Here is a 17518-nt window from a genome sequence, read left to right as displayed (position 1 = left end):
AGCCCTCGTTGTCTGCGATTCTCCGAAGGAGAGAGTTGGCAAGGCACTTTTGTAACCTTGTTATAGCACAGATAGGTTCGTGCATCTCGTTCGCAGTGAATAATGCCCCACATAAAGCCGAAGTGAGCTGCGGCTGGTGTGAGCTGGGCTGCCGTGTTGGTATTGTGGGTGAATATCCAAGCACTGGGCAGGCCAGGAGGTGCGAGCTCCCTTCTCATCCTGTCCTTTCTCAAGCACCTTGGGATCCCGTGTTCAGCTTCCCTCTGCTGCTCCTTGTTTCTCGAACTTCCCAAATGAAAAGAAGGGTTGAGGGCTCGTAGGGGCCGGGACTGATCTCTGACGGCATGCCCGTCGTCTAGCAATGGTCAACGAGTGGCTGTCCTATAAAAGACCCATGTTACGAAATGCCTAATGCAGCAGCTCCATATGCGTAGCGTCTGTCTAAAGGGGTTTTGGGTTTGTTTCCACAGGTTGCAATGTAGTTATTGCCTCTCGCAAACTGGACAGATTAAAAGCTGCTGCCAAAGAGCTGACTGATCAAAACTGTTCCCCAAATCCAGCCCAAGTAACCCCCATGCAGTGCAACATCCGCAAAGAGGAGGAGGTAAAGTACAGTAAACTCGCCGTCCCGCTTCAAATGTCAAAGGCAGACTGGTGCTCGGTCCTCGGAGGGTCTTTTTAAGACGCACCTCCCTCTGAGGAAGGTCACCGCAGGTGGCTGCGTTGTTGCATTTCTGAAATAGACGGTTTCGATGCAGTGACCGAAGGCAGGTGGGGCTGAAACGGCCATTTCCCGGAGATTGTGTCACTGCAGGATAGGATTGCATCGGATGTCCCTGCCTGATGCCCATGGGTGGGTTCTGCTCAGTGCTCCAGAAGAGCGTGGGGGCATAAAGTCACGGGATAAAATTCTGGACCTCTCAATTTAACTCTGTGGGTCTGAAGCTTGGTATTTAAACCTCCAGCCTTGTTTACACCCTCTGTGAGGCTGGAGTAAAACTGGGCATTTTGAGGCTATTCTTGAACAGTGTTGTGGAGAACAAATTTTGTTCAGGCCAGGTGAGCCACAGACCTAGTTTAATCCACTCCAGATTGGGTATGGGAAGCCTAGCCTGCCTAGGAATGACGCTGGACATTTCTTTGGGGAGGATAAATCTTCTTTTCATTACCTAAAGGGAAGCTGTGGTGCTCTCTAGTATGGAGGGATGTTTAAAGGGAAGGTGGCAGAGAGTCGCTTCTTTTTACTTGACTCCCTTGGAGCAGGGAAATGTTTGCAGTTCATATGGTTTTCTTTGGCTCTCCCTAAATGTTTGCCAGTGATACTAAAGCTTCAAAGCATCCAGTTCATTGCAGTTTCTTTAGTATGATCCCTTTGACATGGGCAATTGCAGTCCAGTTAGTGGTTAGCTGATGGGTTGAAGTCTGCATCAGAGGCATATTGAGCTTCTGCAGCACCCTGGGTAGAGTGCTGAAGTCCTACCTGCTCCAGCTCTCTCTGCACGCAGGGTGCAACAAGGGGCACCAAAATCCTTCCCTGCCCCTACCAGAGTATTTGCCATGGCAGGCATAGCTACAGAAGCTGGGCAGTCCAGTAGCATATGGGGGAAACGTTGAGTGGAATAGCCCCCTTCCCCCTTCCCTCCCCTACACCCCCTCAGCATTTTTGCCATGGGAGGGGCAGTTCCTTGCCCAGTAGTATTTCGGGGCAGGGGGTGGGAGTAAACAGGGCACCAGAGGCAGCTCACTGTACATTGGCTGTGGCCCCTCCATGGCAGGGGCTCTCCATGGGCTGACGCTGGTGTTCTTTTTCACCCCTATGTCCTTTCCCCCAGATTTGTGACTAGATGAGGATCTGCACCTCCTGCAGCAAAAATGCCAGGAGAAGGGAGCCCTTTCCACTTAACCCCCTCCCCTCCATACCGTACTGGGCACAAGGCTGCACCTGTTATAGCGAAGGCTTGGAGCTGGGGGGTGGAGGAGGCATTCTGATGCCCCCTCCAAGTCGGCACCTGGGGCTGGTGCCTCGCTCGCCCCTCTAGTTATGCTACTGTTGCATTGCCAATTTCTGTGGGCCACAAAGTGATTGTGGATGCTATACAGTGTTGCAAAGCCTAATCTGAAGCTCTGAGGAAGGAAGGACAGATGACACTGCTCTCCGATTAGTATTCTCATCTTAATTTCTCAGCCCAGACTTCTGTTCTTTTTTCTCGAGCTTTTCCAGTTCTCAGTAGACTGCAGGGTCCTGTAATGTAGGATTTGGGACGCATTTTGGCTGTGGTCTTTGGTTCTTTGAGGACTCTGAATGATCTTCTTTGCTATTGCTGCCATAACTAAACATGAAAGTCCGATGACTGAAGCCTGACCTTTCTTCTAATGCAGTCTTGAACAAGCTCATCAGATTAGCACAATATTTTTCTCATCGCTGGGTCATTTGAGTTATTCATTTTCTTTTTTTTTTTAAACCATTCAAAGCCTTGATATCAAAACCCAGCAATATTTTAAAGAAACGACTGTGACCTTTAATAGCTAAATTCTAAACTCGCCTGGTCAGTTTTCCTGCTATAAAACAGCCAGCCTGAAAGAATACAAAACTCACGTGTTTCTTTGAACAGAATAGTTTGTATCATAAGATATTTAAAACAGCATATTGTGCTTTTCACCTGGAGGAGCTGGACCCTAAGGTGTTGCAGAGAGTGTTTGTCACTCCACCTGCTATGAATTTTAGCAGAGAATTTGCCACCAGCAGCAATGCTAAGATAAGTTAGGACAAACAGCAAGTGTCGCTTTACCTAATTGAAGTGATTCTCTGCCAGGGTGACACATCAGTTAGACAGACCAAGGCAGGGCTTGAGCTCAGGCTGGCCAGAGGAGGGCCACTCGCATGATTAGTGGCCTTTGTGATAGACCCTGCGGGGGGAGGTTGAGAGAGCTGAATCTCTTCAGCCTTCACAAGAGATGGCTGAGGGGAGATCTTGTGGCCGCCTATAAATTTATTAGGGGAGGTCAACAGGGAATAGGGGAAGTGCTGTTTACTAAGGCACCCCAGGGAGTGACTAGGAATAATGGGTGTAAACTAGTTGAGAGTGGATTTAGGTTAGATATTAGGAAGAAATGTTTCACAGTAAGGGTGGCCAGGATCTGGAATGGGCTTCCAAGAGAGGTGGTGCTATCACCTAGCTTGGAGGTCTTCAAGAGGAGGTTTGATAGTCACCTGGCTGGGGTCATCCGACCTCGGTCCTCTTTCCTGCCAGGAGCAGGGGGTCGGACACGATGATCCATTGTGGTCCCTTCTGACTCTACAATCTATGAATCACCTAGCAGTGTCATGAGATCTTTTTAAGGCTGCTGGGGAATGCTGTGCAATATTAGCACTAGTGGATGTGCAAACACTGTGTGATTCACAAAATGGACTCAGAGGTTTCCAATAGGAATCCGTAGTGTCAAAAACACCCCGAGCTGCTAAGGTCTCTGAGTACTTTGCAACATATAAAAATTAATCTCTCGTTTGTCTGTGGTCAGGAAACGAGTGAAAGGTAAGAGCTGACATTTCCTGAGGGGGCCTTGTGTCTAATAAGGAGTGCCTTGAGTCTAAAAAGGTTGGGAACCACTGCTATAGGGCCGTGTGAATGTTGGAGTCAAATGGAAACTGAGCTACATGTTGGTTTAACATCTGTGTTTTGTTGCAAAGAGTGTGTAGCATACTTAGTGACTATCCACAGCTAGAACTGTCCACAAGCCAAACATTAATTTGTCAACCATCTACAGTGGTGGTATACTTCTGGAAATTGGGTCATCTGTGCAAGTGCTTTAAATATGGGATTAAGAACATAATTTTAGGCACCTAATTTTAAAAATGTTTTTTTGAAGAACCAAATAATACCAGCACTGTTAAAAGAATTGATATTGAAGCCCAAAAACCAAGTGCCAAAAGCCTTTTATCAGGGGCTTTTTTTGCCTCTTATTAGAATCTTGCTCAATAGAATCAGCAGCTTATTAATGCCAGAATCTGAACCTGTGCTCTACATGTACAAGGGTTTTTTTATTAGACTTTAGTCTGTGCATGTTCACTGTGTAACTGGTGTGTTATGCAATGGCTGGGAGGTGCTGCGCACTCGTGATCATGGTTTCCATATGGGCTTTTTGCTTTATTTTGCTGCTAGTTACGAGAATTGCACTGGCCAGAGCACTTTTGATTCTAATAAGTGGCAGACGTGTTTTATTCTTAAAGATGGGTGTACAGAAATCAAATGCCTTGCTCAGGGCCCTACCTTCTCTCCCTAGAAGAGGTGGGAACATGCGCAGGTGATGGGCTCCTTGTCACCTGCAATAACCACTTGATGCTGACTAGGCAGTGGTCACCAGCTCTTCTGTTGCAAAGTAACAGTGACATTTCTTGGACTGTCTAGTTCAGCCATTTGCCTAATATGGACCACAGAATTCTTGCCCTGTAATTCCTGCATCAAGCCCAGTCCCTTTTACCTGAATTAGAAATGCAATTTTGAAGGGTATCCTTCCTGATCAACGGGTGTAGGTTGTTCCAGGAAAAGCACACACCAACTGCTGAAACTTCCTTAGCCTGACGAAGGGTTTTTGAACCCAAAAGCTTGCTTAATAACTATTCCCCAACTATTTGGGTTGGTCTAACAAAAGATAACAGATTCACCCAAGGAACCTTGTCTGTCTTCCTGATCAAAGTATTTTGAAGCAGTGGAGAATCCATGACATCTTTGTTCTAAGTCTGATAGTTGATAATTTGTCTTTGCTTGTTTTTTTACGAAGTCATACATCTGGCTTCTCCATGGATGGAGACCTAGCAGTGGTGTGAAGATTCATGTGTCCCAGTGCCCCTCAGAACGATGTGACCTGGAGTCCCTCACTCCTGGCAGGGTCATACCTGACAAACAGGCCTGAGGGGAGGTTCCAGACAAACCACAGTGTAACCCCAAGTTCTCAGTGGCAGATCAGGCAGAAGATGATGTCAGGATCTCAATAACTGTAAACACAGAAGAAGGCTGAAGCAAGATGGAGGTGTCCTGTCGTCTAGGATTCTCCTTTTCCATTGGGCTCAGATCTCCACTTTGTCAAGATCTTGTGGTTGCTGTTTCAGTGCACCAGCTTCCTCACATTAAACAAAGTCATGCACAGGCTTCTACCACAGGGAACAGCATGCTGTTCTGTGCCAACCTCCAAAAAACCTGCGGCAATCAACCAGTAATGGCGAAGGCAGGACTAGTGAATTTGGCAGTCTCCAACCATGAATCTGCTCGCAGGTAGTGGCAGCCTGACGGTTGTCTTGCACCTGGGTTGAGACGGGTGCAGTTTGTCAGTTGGTACCATGACTGAGAAAGTCCTGGATCCCCTCTGCTCACCTCACTTGGGGAAAGGGCTAAAAAAAGGTTCCCTAAACCTAGGCTGTCTTATCTGCTACTGGCTGGATAACAACATCTAGCAGGATCACTCTCAGCAGTCAGCAACATCACAAGACAATGATTTTTGTAACATGGAACATTTGCACCTTGATGGATAACCAAGACAATGGATGACCAGAAGGAAGAACTGCCATTGTCTCCAGAGAACTAATAAGATACAACATCAACCTTGCAGCTCTGAAACAAAAAAGACCAGATGAGGGTCGGCTGTGGAAAGAGGGTGGAGGCTAAGGGGAAGGGGAAACGGTCCAGGATAGGTGTATTTGCAGCATTGGCTTTGCCACCAAGAATCAGCTCATTGGTCAACTTACAGAGCTCCCTGTGGGCATTTAACAAACAATTTATTATGACCCTTTGTCGTAAGCTCAACAACAACCAGTATGCCACAGTCATTAGCGTGTGTGCCCTAATGTGTGATGCTGACGATGATGTCAAAGAACAGTTCTACTCCAACCTTGGCCGTGTTCTGATTAATATTTGCAAGGAGGACAAAATCATTCTCTTAGGTGACTTCAATGCCAGAGTCAGATGTGACCTGGAGCTCTGGAGTGGCCCCGCTGGGAAGGAAGGAGTAGGGAAAGCCAACTCCAACAGCATCCTTCTCATGAGCAAATGCGTGGAGCATGCTCTTGTCATCACGAACACCATCTTCAGGCAGAGTGACAAACACAAGAACACATGGAGACACCCTCGCTCTCAGCACTGGCACTGTGTCAACTGTTACTGATACTGCCTGTGATCGAATGGATGTTCATATCACGAAACCATGTGAGGACCGATGACTGTTGGATAGATAACTGTCTTGTCAGAACCTTTATGAACATTTGGCTTCCTCTGAAACACCAAAAACAGCCAAAAAGAATACAAAGTGCTCTCAATGCTCTCAACACCAAATCTCTACAAGACCTTAGGGTCCGTGAGGATCTCCAACAGCGTCTTCATGAAAAGTTCTCTGCCCTGTCCACAAATGTGAAGGCAACATTGAGGAACTGTGGAAGGGGTTTAAAACCACCGTTCGTATGGCGTGTGCTGAATCTGTTGGTTATAACACCCGTCAACACCAAGACTGGTTTGATCAAAGCAAAGCTGAGAGCCAAGTCTTCCTTGATCAGAAGAGAAGGGCTCATTCTGGTTGGCAAGGACACCAAGAATTTGGCAGCTGAATCTCCAAATCCAAGTCAAATTGGGAGATGCATTAAAAGGTCCAAATTAAATCGGAAGCTTTCGAATCAGTTCGGAAAAGCTTTAGTGCCACTTCGGAGATTCGGCCATAGACTAAACAGGCAACCGTCCTCGATGCTGGACGCAGCTGCCTGCAGCTGGTAAGTCTGTTGTGGTGGGTGGGCAGAAGGGGGAGGGTGGGGGTGGGGGGCAGATCAGCACCCCCACAGTGAGGGAGGGATTGGGGCTGGAGCTGGGACCGGGGCTGGGGCAAGTGCTGCCCAGGGAGGGGGTGGGGCAGCTTGTGCCACTGCGTGCTGCCGGTCTGGGAGCTGCTCGTGTGGTGGCTTGTCCAGCGGCTCTTTCCACTATCCCCGCCACTGGTCCGGGAGGGTTTGGGGGGACGGCAGGGCATGTGGTAGGGAGGCGTGTGCCTCTGGATTGGGGCGGGGCAGGCAGCAAAGCAGGGGCTTTGTGGGGGCTGCAGCAAGTTTTTGGGTGGCCCCCCCGTGACCTGCTGCCACTCACCCAGCCAGGGCGAAGCTGTTGCTCATTGGCGAGGTGTGGGGAGGCCAGGCCAGCTCCCGCCGCTGTGCACCGCTTGTCCGGAGGCAGCACAGGGGCTCAGTCTCGCCAGCCCCACACTGGCTGGGCTAGCAGTCGGGGGGGGCATAGCTTCCGCTCCCAGTGCCTTCCGCCTTTCACCTGGTGCAGCCCCAGCCCTGCCTGCCCCACGCAGATCCTGGGGCACATGCCCCTACTCCATGGCCTCCCAGACCAGCGGCAGAAGCAGTAGCAAGAGCCGCTGGACAAGCTGCCACACGAGCAGCTCCCAGACTGGTGGCACGCAGCAGCGCGAGCTGCCCCACCCCTTCCCTGGGTAGCACTTTCCCCAGCGTGGGTCCCAGCCCCAATCCTTCCCTCGCTGTAGTGGCATTGATCTGCCCTCCCCCATGCCCCTTCCCTCCCTCCTCTGCCCCCCACAACAAACTTACCAGCTGGAGGCAGCCGTGTCCAGCATCAAGGACTGCTTTCTGTTTAGCGTATGGCCAAATCACTGAAGCGGCGCCAAATCTTTGGATCCAATTTGTCCGAACTGGATCGGGACAGTGATTCGATTCCCACTCTCCTCTACAGATGTGAGATCATCCACATTTCAAGATACTTGGAGAGGAATCGCCAAGAGTGCTTCGTGAAAATCCTCCACATCAAGTGGGAAGATTGCCGCAGAAATGCCAGTATCCTTGCTGAAGGCACCGTTACCAACAGTAAGCTGGCAGTCCTCAAGCACCAACTTGTCTGGACTGGATATTTTATGTGGATGCCTGACTCTCGACTCCCGGAACAAGTGCTCTACTCCCAGCTTAGTAACGGCCTGAGATCTCACTACAAGGACACATTGAAGGCATAACTCAAGAAAACAGATGCTGACAACAGCTGTGAGGAGCTGGCTGCTGACTGACTCCAACGGCACCGCAACCTCAACCAAGCAGCAGCCTGGTTTTGAAGTAAAGCAGCGTACACTTCCCTGTGGAAAGACCTGTAACTTCTGCAGATGGGTGTGTGCCTCAAGGATTAGGCTCTTAAGTCACCTCCAGACCCATCAATGAGTGTGGTAGAGATCATCCTCGAACTGAAGGATTGCCAACGATGTCTGGCTTGAATTTGTCTGGCCTCACCTTCCAGACTCTGGATCTTTTTACAGCTTTGAATATAAGAGTGATAGAGTGTTCCTTAGATATCTTCTCCCCAGGTAGGTACTCAAACCATAATCAAGTCAGTGGGAAGTTTGGAGGAGCTAAATAGATCATGCTTAAGTGTGCGGCATGTGTTCCAAGCCTCACATCATTCCCCTTGGCTCTTTCCAGGTTCCCCTCCTATTTCTCCACTTGCTTTCTGGTATGAACACAGCAGAACAGGATGTGCTCTCCTCCATAACAGTATGTGATTTTCAAGGACACTTGGTAGGTGTACTGAGGATGTTCTGAACAGGGCAGGGAAGGCAGGTTTTAGCATACATTCTGCAGATGCAACTTGTTCCTTGTTTCTTTGCTAACCTCAGGTTGAGATTTGACAAGACATTTATAGGTCAAGTTTTCCATTTCTGAATTGTATTTACAGGGAGTTAAGGTAAGCCTGATATTGCCTCAGAAAAGCAGTGGTTGCAAATACCTTTGTCTTTGCTCACGTCTTCGCCTTGCAGGGATTAGGGTGAAAGGTACTCGCTAGTACCTGATCTGTCTGAAGGGTACTGATGGGACTACTTCCAGAGTTTGCCTATTCCTCAACCTAAAAGATAATGGTTGAAATGTAGGATCTTGAGAGAAGGGATCCAGCGCAGACGTGGAGAACCCTGGGGAGGAGGAAATGCATACATCTGGCCCTGTGGATGAGACCGAGTAGGGAGTGCAACACAAGACCTGTTATAACAATTCTACAAAAAAAAAGGGATAGAAGTATTGTCCCTAATGGAGTACAGAAATGTAAGACCTATTACCTATGTTTGCTGCCATTTGAGGCTTCTTGGTAACATCTCCAATTTAAACCTTTGGACAAATACATTTTTCCTGTAACTTAAAATAAAGCCAAGCAAAAGAGGTACAGGAGCAAGCCACTTCTTCTTTAGTCTCATCTTTTCATTTCATTGTACAGAAGGCCAAAAAAAACATTGTCCTACTTTTAACTGCTAGTCAGGCAGAGGCTGAAACTGCTTTCAAAACTGCCTGCTGTGCCCCGTCTCCAAATAGCCCACCTGGCTTGAAGATGACACAGCTTTCCTTCCTTTTTGTTGGCTCGGCTTTGAAACTGTATAACCTACAGCTTTAAAGGAAGCAGGTCTCTGCACGTAGCTTTTTATCTGTGATGTCAGAGCTCTTTCCAGCCAACGAAGAGCTGGAGAAGGTGTATTAAGCAACTGCTGCAAGAGACTTGTGGGAGAAATTTGGGAATAACTTAATGCGAGTTTTTATTCTCTTACCCAGGGGACCTGCTTGCTTTATTTTTTCTTAATGTACAAGAAGCAATCTTGCTTGCTGCTGAAGGCACTCAAACAGTGAAGAACCTGTTGGTTCTCCTGTGGTTAAAAAAGTGAGGCTAGTTCCTCACTGTCTCTTATTCTAGTTGGTTTTCCATCTAGCAGATTTTGTGTTCAAAGCAGTGGACTAGGACACGTTGGAACGCTGCTGGGTGAAGAGCACCTGGGCTTTTCCTGCTTCGCTTTCTTGATGGCTTGGAACATTAAATTTGTTTTTTGATGACTTTCCTGTTGGACTGAAGGGTATGTGGGGACCAGTTAGGGTCTTGTTGTGGTCCTGAAGCAGTAATGAAATCAGTGCCACGTTTGCTGTTACATATGAGAAGAGGGCTGAGGGGGCTTCAGATTTCTGCTGGCCAAGAGTCAAACAAAGTGGTTGTGGGTCCCATTTATCAAACCCTCTCCCAAGCTCTAGGAGCCCAGCTGTGCTTAGCTCACGAACACTTATCCTTGGGTGGCAGGGATGGGGTGCTCCATGCTCCATCCATGTGTTGACCACCGAAAGGGACGAGGCTGCATGTTGTCTCTTTAGATACTAGGAGGGAAGAGGTGCACATCACCTGTGCAGCAATGGAGAAAGGAAGGAATCAAGGCTCCCTTCCCCTCTGAGTTAGGGTCAGGGTTCTCAGGAGGGTTTTGGTGTATTCTTCCCCTGTCAGAGAAGATAAAGAGATTGTCTTGCTTGCTAAAGGATAGGTCTGCATACCTTCCGTGCAGTTGGGCCCATCTTCTGAGCACAGTGATGCTGGGGTTCCCACCCTGCCTCTTATTACCCTCCCGTTTTTATTATGTTATACACAGCGTTGCATTTCCTTACCTCCGATCCAGCAAAACCTGTCCCTGGGCGCAGAGATTGGGTGCAGCCCCGACATCAAAACCCAGGTAGACAGCCAGCTGCATGTCTTGCAGACATGTCTTATAGGGAAAACAGACTTGGAGAGGGACTCGGTCTGATCCCAGTGCGGTAATATTGACCATGGCTGCTCCTCCCCTGTGGGTAGCAATGGGTTCCTTTTGCCAACAGCCCTAAAATCCTCCTGCTTTTATAATAATACTCATGGTGAATTATTGAGGGGGGCAGCTACAGTATGAAAGTATCAAAGCCTCTAGGCTGGGACAGGAGAGGTTGTCAGCCTTCACTGTGTCGTGGAGTACTGGTCTATTTGCATTTATTGCTCTGACAAAATAAAGAGCCATATAAATCTGAGAGCAACATTTGGTTAAAAATGCTTGTTGGAAGCAAGTCACACATTACATTTTTCAGGTCTCCCTGTTTGTCTGTGGCTGGCTGGCTCTCTTCATCTCATTAGTTTCTTCTTTCTCCTAAAAGTCCATGCGTTGTAGAGAAGCAGATATGGCTTTGCCAGGAAGTAAGTCATCCTCACCCCTTCATAACACCAAGGTGGGGTCTGAACAGGGTTCTGTGTTCTCCACAATCTATTTTTAATTTTGCGAGGAGTTTATTCTTCAAAATAAAGCTGGCAGCCCCCTTTGGGCGCATGTACACGTGACAACATTGGCCTTTAAAGCGTCTTAATTGCCCTTTTGCAACCCTTTAATGGCATCACCGTTTACTCTTGGGGCGGTATATTTTGTTTTAGTTTCATCATGCTGTACATGTGCGGCAGCATATTTCACTTTAAATGACTTTGTTACATAGCAAAGTATTGTAGTTTGCCACGTAACAACTTGCAGCAACACATCTGGAGAAGGTGGTGGGGATGGTGCACAGGGTGCTGGAGGCCCAGGTGTGCTCGGGGAAAGCTGGGGCTTGGCAGACTTTCAGTGCCCCGTGCACTGTCTCCATTGGTTTCTCTGGCCGTCACCCCACCCTGCCACCCTCCTGCCGCCTTCCCACACTGCCCCAGGGACAAGTCAGCCCATTCCCGGGTGGTCCCAGGCTGCAGAAAGGTGGTGGGGATGATGCACAGGGTGGGATGCTGGAAGCCCGCCAAGCCCAGGCTTCCCCGAGCATGCCCGGGCTTCCAGCACCCTGTGCATCGTTGGATCAGGCCAGGTGCTGCCTGTGAGCAGCCCGCCCAGGCGGCCCTGGGGAGCACCACTGCCATGCAGGGAAGCACCAGGGCCCCTGCAGCTCAAGAGCCTCTCAGCCCACCAGCGGCTCGCCCCCCGGCCGTGGAAACGAAAAGGATGAGCTCCTTGCCACTTTTTTTTTTTTCTTTTTCTCCGCAGAGCCTGCTCGTGCGAGCTGCTGTCACCTCACGCAGCCCTTGAGCTGTGGGGAGGACTGGTTCTTCCCTCTGTGGTGACGGTCCCCCCTGGACCACCTGGGTGGGGTGCTAGCAGGCGGGTGCTGCCTGGGGAGCACTGCCGCCTCAAAGGGAAGGATCGGGCCGCTCTGCAGCTCGCACCCCCGGCCACAGGAGAGGTGGGCAGGCTGCAGGGGTGGGGGGGAAGCATTGGGCCCCTTGCTGCTTTCATTTATTTATTTATTTATTTATTTTCTGGTGGAGCCTGGGGCGGGGGGAGCTGCCAGTGGGCCATCACTGGTCCATAGCAGTGACTGAAGTCCCCAAATTGAAATAGTTGGCTTTTAATCAACACAAAAACCCACCAATTAAAGACCCGCTGTTTTCAATTTAGGGAGAACTAAACCCTCATCACGTGTACAAGCGGCCTTTGGTTCTAAGGTTTATTTGAACTGCGGCTTAAACTGATTTAGTATAATACCCTTTGAAAACCCTCAGTTTAAATAAAAACTGTCTTGTGTAGGTTTCATTTAAACAGAAACAACTTACCCACTGTAAACTAAGTTAGCATAACCCAAGGTTAAGTGTCCACACAGCTTCTTGTACCACTGTATAACAATTTTAAAAATCAACCGTTCAGTAAAATTGATACAGCTATTTCATGTTGATAGCTCTTTAGTGGATGTGTCTGCACGTTCATTAATGTGCTTTAAGTCATGCATATTAAATCTAGTACCTCCAGGCACGTATACATATGCCAGGTGTCTGCTCCGATGCATGGGAGCAGACTCAATTAATCAAGTCTGCTGGTGCACGTTAATTAACGCGCTCCAGCAGCCTCTGTGTCATGTCTGTTCAGTGTCCTCGCACTTCAAAATAGCAGTGGGGCGCTTTAACTAAAGCTTGTTGAACAAACTTCAGTTCAGGCACCCCTGCTGCCATTTTGAAGGGCAGGACATGGAATACACCTGACGCTGCAGGCGCTTTAATTAGACCGGCTCTTGGAGCTGCTCTAATTAAAGCCCCTCCCTGCCACACACACTCCAGAGCATGTGAATAGATGCCTTCCAGTGTGAGGTACTAAAAAAATGTGCATGAGCCTATTTTAATATGCATTAGCCAGGGTTTTTTTGTGATGCTTTAATGTGCATTAAAATAGGTCACTGCACATTAAAGTGTACGTGTAGACATGCCCAGTGTACCCCAGGGGCGTTGAGCTTGTTTGGCCCTACAAGCTGTATCCTGCCTGTGGGGTTTCCCACCAGCTGGACAACCCACAGCTGGTGGTGTTAATCCCTGTGGTTTCCAAGCCACTGTTTCAGCACAGCTCTGGCACCTAAGGAGTTGCTGCCACTGCTGTTCATCGCCTTTTTTCCCTGACTCTGATTTTAGTTGCTGTGAGAGACTAAAACCAGCTTCTTTACTCCTTTGTTAGATCTCACGTTCACCTGCTTAAAAATTCTGTAAAGTTAAAAAGAGCTCTCTCTGTTCTCCCCCTGCTGGCTTCCTTGCTGAGCCGATGTTTTATTAAGTTTGTGGCTTTCACGAGAAGTTAGGTGACACACTGCCTGTTCTTGTGTTTCGGATGTTGCAGTGTATTGCCAGGGCAGTGTCCGGGAAGGGAGAAGAACGAGTGCGGGCCCACTGAGGAAAGAGCATCATCTTGAATCTGCCTGGTCAGCAGAACAGTCCCATTACTTATTCTTCCGTCTGTTTTGTGTGACCAGAGATGCCAGATCAACTCCTTATATCTTCTCCTAGGCTGAGAATTGACAGCCCGCGGAACATTTTTACGATAGCTTGGAAATTAGGAGTGGGAAAAAAATGGAGTGAAAGACTTGATTTTGATGGGCAGTTATTCAAAAGGTCTCTCGTTCTTCTTTTTGTGATAAAAAGATAGGTACACTCCTGTAAAACCTAAGACCTCAGAGCACCCTTATGCAAAATTCTGTTGAACATTAAATGCGCATACGTGGATGGTGATACCCTTCAGAAGAGGAGATCGAAGCAGAAGTTTCATTATTTAGCCCAAGACTTGGACTGATCTGTCTCGGAGCTAGAATTAGCCTTATAACATCCTGGCTCCCTGACCAGTATGTGGCCACTCCTCTTCCCTGGGAACCCTGAGCTCTTCTAAGCTATGCAGAGTAGATCCTCTGTTGCGGTTTGCTAGGAGTTTATTACAGTAATGAAATACTAATACTACTAGAATGCCCTCTTAATCTTCCTTCTGCCTCCACTAACAGGTAAGTATGCGTATTTGTGTAGCCAAATATTTCTCTTGCTGAAGGGAGCATTAGGACTGCTTGATTTGTTTTTTCCACCCCTTCTTTTCACAGTTGCCCTGTAAGCAGTCATCTGCACTGGATGCAGTCAGCCCAGCTTCCCATTTCACTGGAGAAAGTTGTCTATTGCTTATTTTTATAATATCAGGAACGTGAACAATGAAGCTACTCATGCACAAGTAGTATTTTCTCTGCTCTGCTGCTGAAGTGCCAGCAATGCTTTGTGGCTGCTTTTAAAACAGGAAGCAAATTTAAAAATACTGTAATCCATTTGAAAACAGCAAGAAATCCAGTTCTGTAGAAAATATCCATAACTACCTTCTGTTGTGCTCCACCAGAATCCTGAAGCAAACCCCCCTGATCTCCTGAGAAGTGCCAAGGATTTATTAATGATGTTTAGTTTAGTTAGCATGTCTCCCTTTTTATATTCTGACAAGGAGAAAAATCCCACACCTCCAGTGGTACAGCTCCACCTTTATTTCCATGCTGGTGCTTTGTGCAGGTCTTGAGTTGTTCTTGATAGATCTTCCATCCAAATGCTCACTCAGCCCGATCCTTCTTAGCTATTTAAAGCTGTCAAGCTGCATTCAAAGCTGGGGGCTGGGGTGGGTATAGATGCAGAGCTGGAGCCTAGAAGAACCTGTGCTTTGATGTAGTAGGAGAGGATACGTGGGGGGCAACTCTGGATGAAATGGGATTTCATAGCATAGCCAACATGGCTGTTTATTAGGTGGAGGCTCTGGTGAAGTCCACGCTGGATCTGCATGGTAGGATCGATTTCCTGGTGAACAATGGAGGAGGCCAGTTTATGAGTCCTGCTGAGCTTATCCGGTCAAAGGGCTGGCATGCTGTGATCGAAACTAATCTGACTGGGACCTTCTACTGCTGCAAAGCAGGTGAGCACCCAACACTTGCAGAAATACCAGTAAGCAAATAATTTAAAAGCTTGCCTAATTTCTTCCCATCCATTGCTTTCCATACAGGTGCATGACAGTAGGCACATCTTCATGTGCATTAATGTGCGTTCGTTAATGCACATTAAATCTAGTACCTCCGGGTACCTGTACACATGTCCGGCGGCTGCTCCAACACGCTGTAATGATGGCGTGTCAGAGCAGACTCAATTAATCAAGTCTGATGGAGTGTGGTAATTATTGCATTCCAACAGCCTCCCGCATCTCATGTATCAGTGTCCTCTATTGTGAGGTACTAGGAAAATGCACATTAGCCTGTTTTAAAAACCATGCTCTTTAGTTAATGTACATTAAGTGACACTTAATGCACATTAGCTTATTTTAATGCATATTAACTAAATAGCATGGCTTCTTTGGTGATGCTTTAAGGCATGTTAAAATGTTTTAATGCACATTAAAATAGGGTAATGCACATTAAAACGTACAAGTAGACATGCTCATTGGGTAGCAGTTTCCATAGATCTCATCCTAAGTTAAATATATTCTTCAGCCTCCGCAAGAGAAGGTTGAGAGGTGACCTTGTGGCTGCCTATAAGTTCATCATGAGGGCACAGAAGGGAATTGGTGAGGCTTTACTCACCAAGGCGCCCCTGGGGATTACAAGAAACAATGGCCACAAGCTAGCAGAGAGCAGATTTAGACTGGACATTAGGAAGAACTTCTTCACAGTTTGAGTGCCCAAGGACTGGAACGGGCTCCCAAGGGAGGTGGTGCTCTCCCCTACCCTGGGGGTCTTCAAGAGAAAGTTAGATAGGCATCTAGATGGGGCCATCTAAACCCAGCACTCTTTCCTGCCTATGCAGGGGGCCGAACTCAATGATCTATTGAGGTCCCTTCCGACCCTAACATTTATGAATCTATGAATATGAATCTATATGAAACATAGGTTTGGAAGTGGCCTCGTATGTCATCTAGTCCAACCATCTGCACAGATGCAAGATTTACTAAAACATCTTCGGTAGATACCTCTGGTGGAGTACCTTTGGGCTGCTCACCACGTGGCGGGGGCTGCAGTAGGCTGGCGCAGAGCCCAGCAGGGAAGGCAGCCAGGTGAAACCCCCCAGATCTCATTTTAAGGGGGGAGGCGTGTGGCGGAGCACCTTTGCGGTGCTCACCACTTTAGGGCTTTCACAGGCTCCGAGGGGAGCCTGCTTTGGAGGAGCAGCAGGGGAAACCCCCTTGGTACCATTTAAAGGGGGAAGGTGCATGGCAGGGCACTGTTGGTGCCTGCCACTTTTAGACCAAAGCTAAGCAGCCAGCAGGTGCTTGATTAAGGCAGCCATAAGGCTGCCTATATAAAGATCTCAGTTCCCCGCTGGCTGGGAAGGCAGTAACATCGCCTGGCTGTGAGGCTTCGTGTATCATCCTGGAGGTAAGGGCAGGAGCTGTAGGGGATGGTCAGGAGACTCCTGGTCCTGGGCGTGACTTAAAACTGCACCCTGCCAGGACTGGGTGGCCTGGTGGGGCTCTCAGTGGTGCAGGAGCCCCCAGGAAATGCCAGGCCAGTTACCATCCCGGTGAAAGGCAGGGAGGGGCGCCTTAACCCTAGCCCTCACCTTCAGGTGAGTTGTGTGACACCAGAGACAGTGGGGGCCAGGCACGGCTGAGCCCTTTGGGGTGCAAGACCCTGAGGAAGGAGAATGGGGGCCAGGCACGGCTGCGGCCACCTGAGCCCGCCGGGAAGGGAAGCCCCTGTGGCCCCAAGTGAGGGGGCAGTGTGGAGCCCCAAGCGAGGGGGCAGCATGGAGCCCTGAGTGAAGGGGGCAGAGATATGGATCCCCAGGTGAGGGGGCGGTGTGGAGCCCCGAGTGAGGGGAGGAGGCCCAGGTAGGTCTTTGGACGCTTGAGGCTGATGTTTGGGCCAGAGGCCGAGTAAAGGGGGCTCAGCCCAAGAGAGAGAGGGGCAAGTCCTGACTCCAAGAAGTCCTTCACTGCTGGGAGGCCAAGTGTGGGTCAAAAGTAAGATCTTAAGTAGCACCACGACCTGCTGCTCCAGTGGGGGGAGTGAGAGTCCCCTGTGAGACCCTGGAGCATCACTCGTGGTATGAGGTACCCCAGCTCCCACATCCTGGAAGGTGGACCCGAGAGAGAGTGTGGGGCTAGTGAGAGAGGCTGGAGGTAGAGTACCCCCTCGACTGGTCAATGTTGGGGCCAGGACCAGGAAGGTCAAAAGGGCCAGGGGCCCACTGCAAGAGGGCCTGGGGTCCCGCCTGGCCTTGGAGGTGAGGCCAGGGCCTGTGTGGCCAAAGGTCCCGGGGGGACCACGCCCAAGAGGAGAGAGAGCTACAGGGAGCTCGGCAACCCAGAAGATGGCAGAGTAGGCCACCTGAGCAGAGGGATCAAAGGTGGGTCCTGATAGGAGGATTCCGGAGCCCAGTGTGGGGCTGGTGTGACTAACAGCTGGATGCCATTTGTGAGGCATGGG

General features: G+C 49.0%; 1 protein-coding gene across 1 annotated transcript in view; it reads left to right on the top strand.

Annotated features, from left to right (window-relative positions):
• The window catches only part of PECR (peroxisomal trans-2-enoyl-CoA reductase), a 28650-nt gene that overhangs the window by 751 nt on the left and 10381 nt on the right, over positions 1–17518 (top strand). Inside the window, exons 2-3 of the mRNA XM_019480228.2 lie at positions 471–604; positions 14850–15015. Coding sequence (XP_019335773.2) covers positions 471–604; positions 14850–15015 — 300 coding nt within the window. The remainder of the gene's footprint in view (positions 1–470; positions 605–14849; positions 15016–17518) is intronic.

Source organism: Alligator mississippiensis, chromosome 4, assembly GCF_030867095.1.
Source record: "Alligator mississippiensis isolate rAllMis1 chromosome 4, rAllMis1, whole genome shotgun sequence".
Taxonomy (NCBI): domain Eukaryota; kingdom Metazoa; phylum Chordata; order Crocodylia; family Alligatoridae; genus Alligator; species Alligator mississippiensis.
This window is presented reverse-complemented; position numbering and strand designations above follow the sequence as displayed.